The sequence below is a fragment of the Anabrus simplex genome, chromosome 1, assembly GCF_040414725.1.
Source record: "Anabrus simplex isolate iqAnaSimp1 chromosome 1, ASM4041472v1, whole genome shotgun sequence".
Classification (NCBI taxonomy): domain Eukaryota; kingdom Metazoa; phylum Arthropoda; class Insecta; order Orthoptera; family Tettigoniidae; genus Anabrus; species Anabrus simplex.
The window spans coordinates 1,013,697,217-1,013,711,160 of NC_090265.1; the positions used below are offsets into that span (position 1 = coordinate 1,013,697,217).

General features: G+C 39.8%; 1 protein-coding gene across 2 annotated transcripts in view; it reads left to right on the forward strand.

The window, feature by feature from the left end:
• LOC136857899 (aminopeptidase A) overlaps nt 1-13,944 on the forward strand; it is a 209,103-nt gene that overhangs the window by 166,217 nt on the left and 28,942 nt on the right. For both annotated transcript variants that reach the window (XM_067136948.2, XM_067136949.2), the window contains 2 exons: nt 3,204-3,331; nt 4,807-5,010. In XM_067136948.2, coding sequence (XP_066993049.2) covers nt 3,204-3,331; nt 4,807-5,010 — 332 coding nt within the window. The remainder of the gene's footprint in view (nt 1-3,203; nt 3,332-4,806; nt 5,011-13,944) is intronic.

Consider the following 13,944-nt stretch of genomic DNA (forward strand, 5'->3'; position numbering starts at 1 on the left):
CATGGTTTACAAAGAGTTTCTGGGGTAAATGAAACTCAATTTTTTGGTGAGTTTTTATAATTTAGGGATTTCAGATAAAGCCTTGATATTGAACGATTACTGTTTAATAAATTATGAAACCCACGCAAGCAAAGCCGCGGGTAATTGCTAGTTTGTCTGTACATTGCTCAGAATTGAAAATGAATGGTATTTCTGTATTGGTCTGTCTACAGCAAAGAGAAAAACGTGATTTTTAATTTCTGTCATTTCTGTCTGTCCGCATGCATATCGTGACAAAATGGCTGAACAGAATTTAATGAAAATCAGTGTGGCTATTTCTAGCCAGGTGCAGCCCATGTAAGGCAGACCCTCTGATGAGGGTGGGCAGCATCTGCCATTTGTAGGCAGCTGCGTGTTATTGTGGTGGAGGATAGTGTTATGTGTGGTGTGTGAGTTGAGGGGATGTTGGGGATAGCACAAACACCCACTCCCTGAGCCAAAGGAATTAACAATTTTAAGGTTAAAATCTCCAACCCAGCTGGGAATTGAACCCAGGGCCCTCTGAACTGAAGAGCACTGCGCTGACCATTCAGCCAAGGAGCCGGACATTGATGACTAGAATCATATTTGTTCTTTTTGTGTTCCCATATCATGGAACGTAGAAATGTAAACTGTCTTCTTATAGCAATGTGTTTGAACTGGAAATTTCTAGTTGCGTCTTGTATGTTGAGACTAATGATATTTGTGGTGGAATTTAATGTTACTCTGAGAATTCTTAAGTTTGTGCAATAGGTGTTTGTGCATTGAATGGTTAGTTGGTTTGCGACACGACCTGCAACCAAAAGAGAAAAAATGGGAGCAAGACCTCTCCATTATAAGTAAGGTGAACAAAGGGAAACTAATGAATAAACTAGAACATTTTCACATCCATTTGGATCAGTCGATGAATAAGGATAAGAACCTAAATGACATCATCAAGCAAAAAATTCTATATATGAGCATATCTTCGGATACTCAAAATTATTAGAAAGGAATTTCGACAAATTTACGAACAATACAACCAAACTTCCACTCCACTTAAAAGACAACAGCATGTAATGACGAGATGGACACGTCTCTTCCTCCCCTCTTCTCACCTGCCGCACTAGCAAGAAGGCCCCAACGAACACACACCATTATTATACCAGGTTAAAAGCTGAGGCTGGAGGTGCAGGGCCACTCCCAAGGTAATAAGAACATGGGGCAACGCTCCTATATTTGGGGTAAGTTTGACTGATTTTAACACAAGTCAACTAAAGGAAGAAGGTTAAACATAACACCCACACTCTCATTTTTCTCTCTTGGTTGCAAGTTGCGTCGCAAACCAATTAACCATTCAATGCACAAACAGGTGTTGCACAAACTTAAGAATTCTTGGAGTAACATTAAATTCCACCACAAATATTATTAGCCTCAACGTACAAAGCGCAGCTAGAAATTTCCAGTTAAAATATGGTTCTATACACCTGGGTGAAAGTCCAATGGAGCTTTCAGTTCCAATCTGTAGCTAGTTTCAGGTAGTTCCAGTCCCTATTTTTAGATGGCACTGGAGGTTATTCACAACATGTAGAAAGTTGAGGGCGGGTTCTGTAGATCGCAGGCAAGCAGGTATGAAATGAGCAATATTAATAATTAAAGGCCGTTTGCCTTGAGGTGAAGTATTTCAAGTCTACCTCAATCAGTGGGCCCTTCTGACAAAGACTTTAACCAACCAGTATTCTAAAGGAATCTTACACTGGAGCAGATACGTGGATGATGAAATATTTTTATATGATAATGATGTCACAAATGCACAACAGTTTTTAAACACACTGAATTCCTTACACAAGGCAATCACATTCACAATGGAACCAGAAACTAACAAGAAAATAAATTACTTTCAGACATCACAGTCAGCAAGAATAATGACAACCCGTCATACAAAATATACAGACATTCGCGATAGACAATGAATCCATCCACGCATGCACACACAGATTAGCAGGACTGAATACTATGATATACATGTCAGTGATTAAAACTGATTTCAATAACAAAATACAAACAATAAAACAAATTGCAAAAGAAAACATCCACCCTCCTGACAAAGTAGATTGATTATTAAATACAGAAAATAAAAACACCAGATAAACCACACATGATGAAGTAAACAAAGGAAAAACACCAGAAAAACCACACACGACAAAGAAAAATACATTGTCCTAAACTACGTGAACAAGAACATTTAAAAAATAGCTACTATTTTCAAAAACACGGTCTAAAAGTAGCCTTTAGAATGAACAACATAGTGCAAAAATACATCAGCAAGTGCAACCTACACAAAAAGACAGTTTCTCTAAATCATGAGTTTATAAACTCAAATGTTGAGAGCCAGACTGCTGTGCTGCCCCATGTAATAGGCCAAACAAAATGCAATTTTCACACCAGACACAAAGAACGCAAAAATACGGTTTGATACAATCCGTATTCAGCCTTTGGAGAGCATGTTGTAACATTGGTGGAAGTCCGTACTATGGATTGTGTAGCTTACAGTAGGAAAGCAGTGGCTAAATCAGGAGAGACGGTTGAAGTCAGATGGAAATACCTGAAAATGTTGAATCACATAGTTTGGAAACCCATGTAGCAGTCGGGATACACAAGTTAAAGACCCACCAATACGAAACAAATTCATCCAAAATTATTATCATGCATTTACTCTCTAATACACGTCAAGACAAATATAGTATAACCAAGTACCTCTTCTCGTCCTCTCTCCGCTCTCGACCCCTCACCCCCTCCACCTAGCAAATCACACCCAGGGCAAGGAAACTGGCTTCAGTCCATATGTAGTTGCTGGAGGTAATGGATGGTTAGAAGCTGAAGATAAGTACAGTAAACTTTCTCAAAGTTACCAAGGTGATAGTGGAGGACTTCTGCATTCATAATTTGTCTCTCTTGTTCATAACATCACCAAATCACAATCATTGGCAAGTTTATGCTACATAAACAATACTGCGCATATACACGCGTGGTTAAAAGTGATACGATAGAATCTGAGGATGTTCTTGTAGAATGAAACATGTATGCTTTAGAGTTATATGTATCACAATTAGTGTTTCAACAGACTGTAAAGCTTCCGAGTTACTGTACATAAAATAATTTTTCAAGTCTGTCTGTACTATTAAAGCTTATCCTCTGTATTACAGTAACAGTGCCAAATAAAGACAAGGCTGCTTGGATCAAGTTTAACAGTCACCAAGTTGGATACTACAGAGTGAATTACTCTCCAGATGAATGGACTGTATTCAGTCAACTGCTTGTAGATGATACAACGGTAAGGTGACCCACAATACATTAACTGAATATATGAGCAATCCTCTGGTTATGTCATAAAATGATTTTTTTTCTCTCTAGCATCACAATCAAAAAGTAATTAAGACTTCTGTTTGGGTATTGGAACGGTTTAGTCCATTATCATATCCATTAATAATTATAATACAGGATTGGAATAATCGATCAATTATAATAAAAGATTGGAATAATTGGAAAAACAAGGAATTGTCAGGAAATTTCTGTTGGGAGTAAGAAAGAATGGAATGGTTAGAGAATAACTGAACTGGCTCTGTAAAATAAATGCCAAAAAAGTTGTCAGTTCTGCAGACATGAGCCGTGGTTTTTTTAACTCGAGGAACCTCTCACTCTGGTTTTTTCGCCACTTTATTCTTATTCCTGGAATATCCAACTGAATATTTCCATTATCTTATGTAGATATGAACACATCCATATGCATTAAAACAATCTTTATTCTCTGTTTTTCATTTTGACAATATTTGTGGCAATGTTAATATTCTGGCTGCATAAAACTGTTACTTTTCTTTACAACATTGAAATAGACAAACATTATTTTTAGTTCAAAATTCTGCTGAGATAGAAAGAAGTGAAAGTACCAGTAGGTGTGGTAAAGGGCATCAGTCAATCTTGTGCGACCTTCTGTGAGTGATCAAAACACAATGTGTTGTCTTGAATCAAATTTAGGTTGTCTTTGAAATCCCAACTGATACAGATAATAGCCATCTATGCAAATACACTGGAAACTATCTGCAAATATAATTCATCAACACTTCACATATCCTCATTTTCAGAGAAGAGTTGTATTGTATACTGGAAATGAACTTCTGTTCATTCAAAACTTGAACACAGCTTCTGCTGATCACAACTGTAATCTACTGAAAGACATTGTCAAATGTCACCTTGCAGGTGGCTTCAGCATATCATTTGTTCTCAAACGGTATGACCACATACATTTGTCTATTATGCTCAGAACTTTCTGAACAGATCAATGATTTATTGAGAAAGATCTGTCAAACTAAAGGAGAAAGTCATATGTAGATGTATTAGAACATGAATAGGCACACATAATGACAGGTCAGCTTTGGAAAAGGGAGCAATAGACAAGGAAGGAGAAATTAACTGACCATGATACAAATTTCAGATTGGCTAATTTCTTTGAAACAGAAAAGTTAAACTTTCCAGAAAAAATATTCATTCATTGACTGTGAAGTGTGAAAAAACATGAAATGAAGGAGAAGGGAGTGAAAAGTACTCTTTCCCTACAAGTCAGGTTTTATCTTTCTTGTGTTCTTAGATACATTTTTCTCAGTGATCATATTTTATAATTTGATAGTATTTTAATACCTTTATAATTGTAACCTTTTCTTTTCCTAATATATTTTTTCAGAAAATACATGCTATATTTCTCTTGGTACTGAACGTGTTTACTGAGCTAAAAAATTAAAATGTTGTTAATAGGCACTGGATCCTTCAGATCGAGCCAATCTTCTAGAAGATGCCTTCAGTATTGCTGATGCTGAGCTGGTTAATTATGATGTGGCCCTGGAAATGACTAAATATTTGACAAAGGAAGACCAGTATGTGCCTTGGAGTGTGGCTTCTACCATGTTTAGAAAATTGAGAAGTCTTCTTATAGGAACATCTGCTTATGCTGATCTAAGGGTATGTATTTTAGAGTAGTATTCAGAAATGGTGATGAAAATACCTATCCCCATTATTTACAGAAATATTTGTAATGCATGTTAAGGAAACAGGTGAATTAAATTGTGATCCTAGGCTTTCTATTCAGGGTTTGTCTCTCATGCATTAATAATTTAAGAAAGCAACCCAAACTACTTTCTGCCATAGTCAGTGTTTTGTGCTGTGTAGTGAGATTTATGCATTGGGCTAATTCAGATTTGTGGTTGTACATGGGTTGATTTTTTAATAGTCGCAACTATGCTGTAACAATGCCGTGAAATGTAACCAGGCAATATAATGTATACTTGAGGTAGCTTACATACCCACCCTCCCTCAGCATAAATGAACTCGCCCTCCACACACCATGCACAGTGGCAGCGACAATAACAAGAATGCAGTTTTGAGCGCGCGCTCGTGGAGTACACCTGTAATGATTTCAAAGCAAGATCAGAGGAGCTGGTTGAAAGTTGAATGTGCTAGAGGTCGCAATGCAAGGCATTGTTACGAAGGATTGCAAGAGGCTTGCGGTGAAAATACATTACCTTACCATACTGTAGCACGGACGACAAAATGTGACAGACATGCCGCAGCCTGATCATCCGGCAGTAAGTGATGATGATGTGCAGAATGTGAACGCGTTAGTGCTGGCGGACAGTTCATGAATTGGCTAACGATACAGGGCTGGCGCCTTTGACTGCTGCAAATCCTGAAGAAGCCGCTGGGAATGCAGAAAATTGCCTCCAAATGGACTCCACATGAATTGACCGAACATCGAAAATGGCTGCGATATGATGCAGCTCGTACACACTTGGAGTGCTATGAGCACGAAGGTGAGACCTTCGTATGGTGGATAATAACCTGAGCCAGAGCTTATGAACCACAGCTGAAACACCAGTCAAAAATGCCAGTCAAATGACACCGCGGAAAATAATGGTTCGGCCGACTGGAACCAGTGTGAACGCCATGCTGATCGTTGCTTACGACTGGGATGGTGTTATCTTAAAGCATACCATTCCCAGAGGATGTACTATTAATGTGGAATATTACTGTGCATTTTTGTAAACGAACCTGGTAGCAGCAGTAAGAAGGAAACAAGGACACTTCCTGAATAACCCACCCATCATTCTGCATGACAATACAAGGCCGTCATGCAGCAAGAGCTGTGATTTTTTTTTTTTTTTTTTTTTTTGCTAGTTGCTTTATGTCGCACCGACACAGATAGGTCTCATGGCGACGATGGGATAGGAAAGGCCTAGGAGTTGGAAGGAAGCGGCCGTGGCCTTAATTAAGGTACAGCCCCAGCATTTGCCTGGTGTGAAAATGGGAAACCACGGTAAACCATCTCCAGGGCTGCCGACAGTGGGGCTCGAACCCACGGTCTCCCGGATGCAAGCTCACAGCCGCGCTCTTCTACGCGCACGGCCAACTCGCCCGGTCAAGAGCTGTGAGGGAGTTGTTCAATGGCTGGGGCTGGGAAGTGCTTTAACACCCCCCCTCCATTTGTCCAGATCTCGGCCCCTGCGACTACGATCTCATCCCTAAAATGAAATCACCGCTTCAAGGGGTCTGCATTCACACAGTGGATGACATTCCCCAGGCCACCGACCGCTCCGTCCGCGACCTCCAGAGATCAGGTGCTCTTAGCGGCCTCTAACGGCTTCTACATCACTGGGAATGAGAGCTACACAATGGTGGTGATTGCGTTGAAGGCCTGTAAAATGCCTAACATAAGTATGCTATGTGTCTAAATAAAAAATAGTTGCCACTATTAAAAAATCAACCCATGTATTTTGATCCTTACCAAATAACATTGCATTTCTTCCATCAAGTCTGTCGTAGATTGGGATGCAATGGTCTTTCCTGGCAAGTCATTGCATTTTATGTGTTTTCTTAATTTGTATTTTGCTACTTCTCTGAGTGTATTTGCAATATTTTTGAGAAAAGGCTGGCTGCACTTACAGATGTCAGATAAAATTAAATGGTGAGTAGAATTGTATAATCTTTAGCAGTCATATTTATAGAGAATGTTTGCTCAGCAGGTCTTATTTAAAAGAAGTATAAGTTTGACACAAATGCTTTAATTTAACTGAACTTTCTGCTTTTCTAATTTGTTTCACACCTGCACCTTTAGTCCTTAGTCCTGTAACCAACTCTCATGTGGTACAGTTCGAAATAAACGTCTGGATGCAGATCAGGTTTCATTTCACTAGTTGCACAAAAGTAAACAGTTTTCAGTTGGCCACCCTTTGAATTTCCTATTTGATCACACTGCACAGTCCTTTGTGTTGTTTTTCTCACTGGAATAAATAAAATGTGGTTTCCTGTTCAGCCTTCCACACGTGTTACCTGTTGATTGACTACCTCGCTTCACTGATCCTCGCACAGACTTCCTCTCGGCTGATAGTTCTTCCACCAATTTTTGAAGCACTACTCTTTTGTCGGAAATCACCCAGAACAAATTGAGCTGCTTGTTTTTTTTTTTTTTTTTGTGTGTGGATTTTTTCCATTTCTCTAATCAAGTAATCCTGGTGAGGGGCCCATACACTGGAGTTATTTGTTTATTTCCATCTTCTTCTGCACTTTCCAGAAACCATAGATGTGGCTTACAAATGCAACTGTAAATACAAGTTTACTTTACAAAGGAAATCTTATAATCTTGTAATGGAAATACAAGTACACTTTACCACTGCTTCCGCGGTATGCATTACTGTTTTTGTACAATATAATTTTTTTATAAATGTCTGCATTTTTAGGATGATAGCTAAAAGGAATTCATTTCATTCTGGGATAACATGCATTTAAATATAGGGGAGAGGGGTTAAAGGAGCAATTGAATATATTTTTGTGTTTATGAGTATGAAAGTATTTGACTTCGAATGTCATCAGGTAGGCCCTTTATTCACTGCAGGTTAAATTTTGTTGTTGTATGATTAAATACTTTTTCTCCCATGAAGGGTTGGAACTTGTTGACATCAGTGGCCTATGCTATCCTGAACTATCTACCATTCGTGATGAATGAAAGTTGATGTAATGACTGTAGTTGAATGTAGCATGGTGTGAAAATAATATGAATCCCCACTGAGCTCGGTACACACATCACAAACTTCTCCTCTGTTGCTCTGAAGGTGTTTTGCTCGGAGTTAACGATACCTGATCTATATCATAAGAGACATGGCAGTATTGATTTCTGACTGAATAATGTTCTCAAAATGACCCTTAAAAGTGATTCTTATAACTATGCCTTTTGATTTCTATACCACATCACTGCTATCCAAATAGTGTATCTTGCCTTTCTTTTTTGTCTTTCTTTCTTGTCTTTCATTTTTTACAGCACACTATCCATTTTAGTGAGTTCCTTCAGCTCAGAAATTTAAGAGTTGGCAACTATGCTGGAGACTTATTCTTGTGTGCATACAGATTACTTTTAGCAGTCAGTTGCAGTGGTCAGTTGTTTGTAGGCTTACAGTTTTAATACCATTTCATCCCTATTATGGCATGTCTTAGGGTCATTAATATGACACGTGTTATATGCATTCTTGTGTAAATTTAAGGAAATAAAATCTATAGTCAGTATGGTTAAGTTTTTGATTAAGAGGAGAAAAGTTGAAGACAATTCAGGGACAGAATCTAACAAAAGTGAGAATGAGCTGAATCCGAGAGTAAATGTTTTGAACGCTGTGTAGTAGAAAACAGGAGGGCAAGAAACATGAAATGTGAAAAACATAAGCCAACAAGTCCGCTGTAAAATAAATGTTTGAATTCTTGAATAATTTCCCCTTGTTCCTTTTTCCTTTTGTGCTAGTTCTGCTCTTATGGTGGCAAGTACCTTTGTGATAGTGATGACTTCCTGATTCTTCTCACGCTCTTGAATCAAAGGCAGTCTGAAGCACCAAAGCACTGATTACTTCGACGGGCAAATTGGTCAGAGTTTTCAAAATGCACAATGATAGCCGATGAGGTGCTTGGTTTTGTTGAAAACCGTGCTTCTTCCATTACCTCAGAAATTCTGGCTGTTGCAGAGGAAACGGTACTTTCCTCCTCTGGTATTCCCTGCTGGAAACAGATCCTATGGTGGACTGATGAAACTGCAACAGACATACGTAATCGCCGACAGGCTTTTAAGCATTATCTTCAGAATCCTATGATGACCAACCACATTGCGTTTAAGAGCCTCTGAGCTAAAGCTCATTTTTTTAATTCGAGAGAATAAGAAATCTACTTGAGAAAAGTATGTCTTTCACGATGGCACATACTTGGTCATCACAAGTGTGGACAAAACTCTGCCGCATTGTGAGAGTCCAGAGTATGCCCTCAGTCTCTGGAATCTCCATTAATGGAGATGTACAGTAGTTACGATTCCTTCAGTCATTGCAGATCACATCGTGTCACATTTTGCAGATATGTCCAGCTCTGTGAGATACGAGCCTGCATTTCTGCCTATAAAGAGCGAGGCGGAGGCACACATTTTCTCCATCACCTCTAGTGCTTTGTACTCCTGTAATGTGCCTTTCAAATTGTGCTCTGCAGGGATACAGTTCCTGAACTGGACAAAATCCTCAATTAAATGCTTAAACATTTGAGTGACTGATCTCTCAAGGATATCCTCACCCTGTTCAATAGAATACAGAGTGAGGGAGTGTTTCTATCTCAATGGTGTGAGGAAATTTTAATACAAATTCCCAAGCAATGTAAAGATCCAAAGTCAATATGCCTTACAAATGACCTCTGTAAGCTATTTGAAAGGATGGTGAACCAGTAACTTGTGTGGGCCATGGAAGAAAGAGGTCTCATAACTGACTACAAGTGTGGTTTCCACTCTCATCGGTCTGGCGCTGATCATTTGTTCAGACTTGAGAGCACCATTCAGAAGGCTTTTCTCTGGAAGGAACACTTCGTCACAGTCTTTTTTGACCTGGGGAAAGCTTACAAATCTACATGGTGGTATGGGATAATCTGCACTCTCCACAGTGGAGATTTCAGAGAAATTTACCGGTGTTTATTGGGAACTTCATGTCCCTCCAGCTCTTTCGGGTCTGAGTAGGGAATGCCATTTCTCAATGTTACGTTCAAGAAAATGGAGTACCATAGGGATCTGTACCATATGTCACACTCTTCACAATCACCAAATAGCGTAGTTGCCACTGCTGGGCCTACAGTCGTTCCATCGCTGTATCTAGACAATTTAGCTCTACATTTGAGCTCAGGAAGGATGGCGGTTGCTGAGAGACAGCTAGAACAAGCTATTAACAGCGTCGACGGGTAGTTAAGTTTCTCAGCGACATTTTGTGGGGGTGCTGACCGTGTGGTGCCGCTACGGTTTTACATGGCTATGGTCCTTTCTTGGATTGACTTTGGTGGTGCGGCTTATAGTTCAACATCTAGATCTTCGCTGAAAGCATTCACCATAGTGGAGTTAGGCTGGCAACTGGAGCTTTCCATACTAGCCCTATCCCAGTCTACTTGTCAAATCGGGAGTTCTACCTGTATGAATAAGGCGGCAGCAGATGACCCTCATGTATGCTGCCAAAGTTTTGGAAATGCTGCCACATCCAAGCTGTCAAAGCATTTTTAGTACCCAATACCACAAGAGGTACCAAAAGTGGTCGAATGCCACATGGCCGGTTGGGATTCGAATCTATAGCTTGTGTCGTGCACAAGAGGTACCAAAAGTGGTCGAATGCCACATGGCCGGTTGGGATTCGAATCTATAGCTTGTGTCGTGAGATAGATGTGGCTGTCAATGGTTGTCTTGAGTGGACCTCTAGTGAAGTACCTCCATGGTTAGTTCTGTGGCCAGACATATGGCTAGATCTACTCTATGGATCCAAGGTGAACTCGGATGCCTGTGTTCATTGGATGTATTTCCAGGACTTCATTCACTGATTTCCAGCCGTGTGACATGTCTTGGTGGATGGTTCTAAGATCAGATAAAACTTCGGAGGCTCTATCATCTCCGATAATATTAGCACGAAGATCTCTCCTTCCTAGTGTCTGTAGTGTGTTACTGCAGAGTTTTTCTCATTATCAAGGATTGTACAACAGTGTAAAATGAAAGGTCTGAACACTAGTAAATCCTCTGTAGGCAATGTGATAAAATTACATCAAAATGGTTTCCCGCCAGAAACAACTACTTTGAGAAAACTGCCGCGGAAGAGAGTTTGACCCTCCAGGACTCCGGACATCATTAAGAAGGTAAAGGCTGCTGTCCTGAAGGAAAATCCTCCAACTCAAAGACACCTTGCCAGCCACATAAGCACATCTAAAGGTACAGTCTATCATATAATTAAAGAAGATTGAACCTGGTAAAGCAACATAAGGCAAGTGGGCATGCTTTGAAAGCAAGGCATGTTAAAGAACGGTTCACTAATGCCAGAAAATCATACTAAAAGTACCTATCAGGAGATAAATGACAGTCAGTTCCTGGATGAAACTTTGGTTTCTTTGGATGACACAAACAAGCCCTGGGCGATTTATTATCGCCCAAAAGGCCAAAAGGGGTACTCAAACTTCGTCAAGGAAAATAAAGAAAAGTTTGCTAAGGGGTTCATGGTAGTGGCAGGATATTGTGGCCAGGGTAAACTCAGAATCCTCAGAGTGCCGAAAAATGTGAAGATCAATGCTACCTACTTCCAGAAGAAAGTCATGGATCCCTACTTCGATGAAGATATCCCTTGGCTGTACGGTGATGATGCTTCACATGTCTGGATCCATATGGATAAAGCATCTAGTCATACTGCCAGATCATCAGTCACCTACTACGAGAGAAAAAAGCAGAGACAGGTGTCCGTGTCATACCATTTAGTGACATCCCTGTCAAATCCCCGGATGCCTCGTCAATGGATTTCTGTGCCTTTGGCCTCCTGAAAAGAGGGCTTTCTTCTAGACATCCTGTCGCTATTGAGGGTCTTTTGAAAGTGTGCAAGAAGGTATGGGACAATATTACTTTTTCTGTACTCCGTCACAGTCTTCTACAGTGGAAATTGAGATGTAGGGCAATAGTCTGAGTCCGTGGCTATCACATCGAGCACAACAGGGTCTGGAAAAAAGGAACTGCCTAGGGCAAAAGGTACGTCAAAATCGTCCAAGCTTAACTGGGGCAACCCTTCATATTGATGCTTGTTTTCTGCAACACCCACTGGTACAGCAGATTCATGACCTTCTAGCCTGGTTGTGTGATGCTGGCACCAGAATCACTTTTACGTGGCTCCCAAGCAATGTTGGGATTGTGGAAAATGAACTTGTGTATGAAGCTACAATGGAAGCGATACTTTTACCACAAAGACCTCTGAATGTACCAGCAAGGGATACTTGTTCTGAGCTACATTGAATCACTTGGCATTCTTGGAATTGGAGTGGCTAGCTATCCAAACTCCCAACAAGCTGAAAGAAATTAAGACAAGTATTGTGTGGCAGTCCTCTTTCCGGCGTTTACGGAGAGGGTGTAGTTTTACATAGGCTTAGGATAGGTTATGGAAGGTCTACACTCTCTTACCTCCTAAAGATCTTCCCCCTGTGTGCTCTTGTGGTGCTGATTTCACAGTGACCCTCATCCTCACAGAGTGCACCAATCTCTCTGGCTAAGATGGATCCTCGGGTTGTGGGGGACACTTGAACTCACACTAGCCGATAACTGGAATACTGCTGATCTCATCGTTCGCTATATGTATGAAAGTGGATTAATCAAAAGTACTGAATATAAATTTCAAGTTTTCTGTTACTCAGGGAACTTATGTTCCCTTTTGATTAATTTGTGACCTTTTTGGCTCAATAAAATAATTTTTGTTTTATTTTAAAAATTCATTTTCAAATTTCTCCATTGAATAAATATATTTCATTTTAATTTTGTCTTCATTTAATTTGTTCAGTTGTACCTCCTTCTTAAAACAAAAATTACCACCACCACCACCACCACCTTTTTCAAAATAAATATGGAAAATTTAATTACTTTAAAAAATATATATTGTATGACCTCAGTTATTTCTGTTTGACGCCATCTAGGGTTACTTTGCATAAATTTTGATGTTTCGTTTTACTTGACCAGATGGCAGGGTAGACTGGTTCTCTTTTCAGCGATCTATGGCCAAGTTTTAATCAGTTTTGTTAGGTGAATGCCAGATGTGTTGCCAGAGATGTTTTCCCTCCCGTCATAGTGTGACATGAAGCACCGAAATGGACTCTTATGCTTCCCACACTGACTTATCATTGTGTTTGTCTTTAAATGTCTTTGTGTTCATATTCTTATCTTCTACATATTCTTATTTGTCTGTCCCTTTCCATTATGTTTATTACCTTACATGTTGTTGTACAAGGTTGTTGAAGGATGTAGATACATTTGTAACTGAAGAAATTCATCATCATCTTTATTTCCCGTTTCCAGCTTCCCAGGTCGGGTTTGAATCAAGGACCTCCATCACTGGTCTCTCCACAACTCTTCTCTTTTCAAGTACATCTTCTGGTTTTCCTCCCCTCTTCTCTATGCACTCCCACACTGAATCTGTCCACCTCTTTCGGGGTCCTCCTTGTGGTCTCTTTCCTATAAACTTCTCTGAAAAAGCTTTTTTTGGTGTTCTCTCTTCTTCCATTCACATCATATGCCCATACCACTTTAGCTTTGTTGTTTCTATCCTGTCTTGAAGTTTCATGATTCCTGTCCTTTTCCTTATCTCTTAATTTCTAATTCTTTCCTTTCTGGTCTTGCCCTCGATACCTCTTAGGAATTTCATCTCCGCTGCGTGTGTTCTACTCTCCTCGGGTGTTGTCGTACTCCATGATCCAGCTGCATAGGTTAGTATGGATTCATAATAGGTTGAATATAATACTTTCTTACATTTCTTTGAGACATCTTGGTTCCACAAAATACCCCTTACACTCTGGTAGAAGCTGTTTGCTTGTTGTATTCTTTTCCCAGTTTCCTCA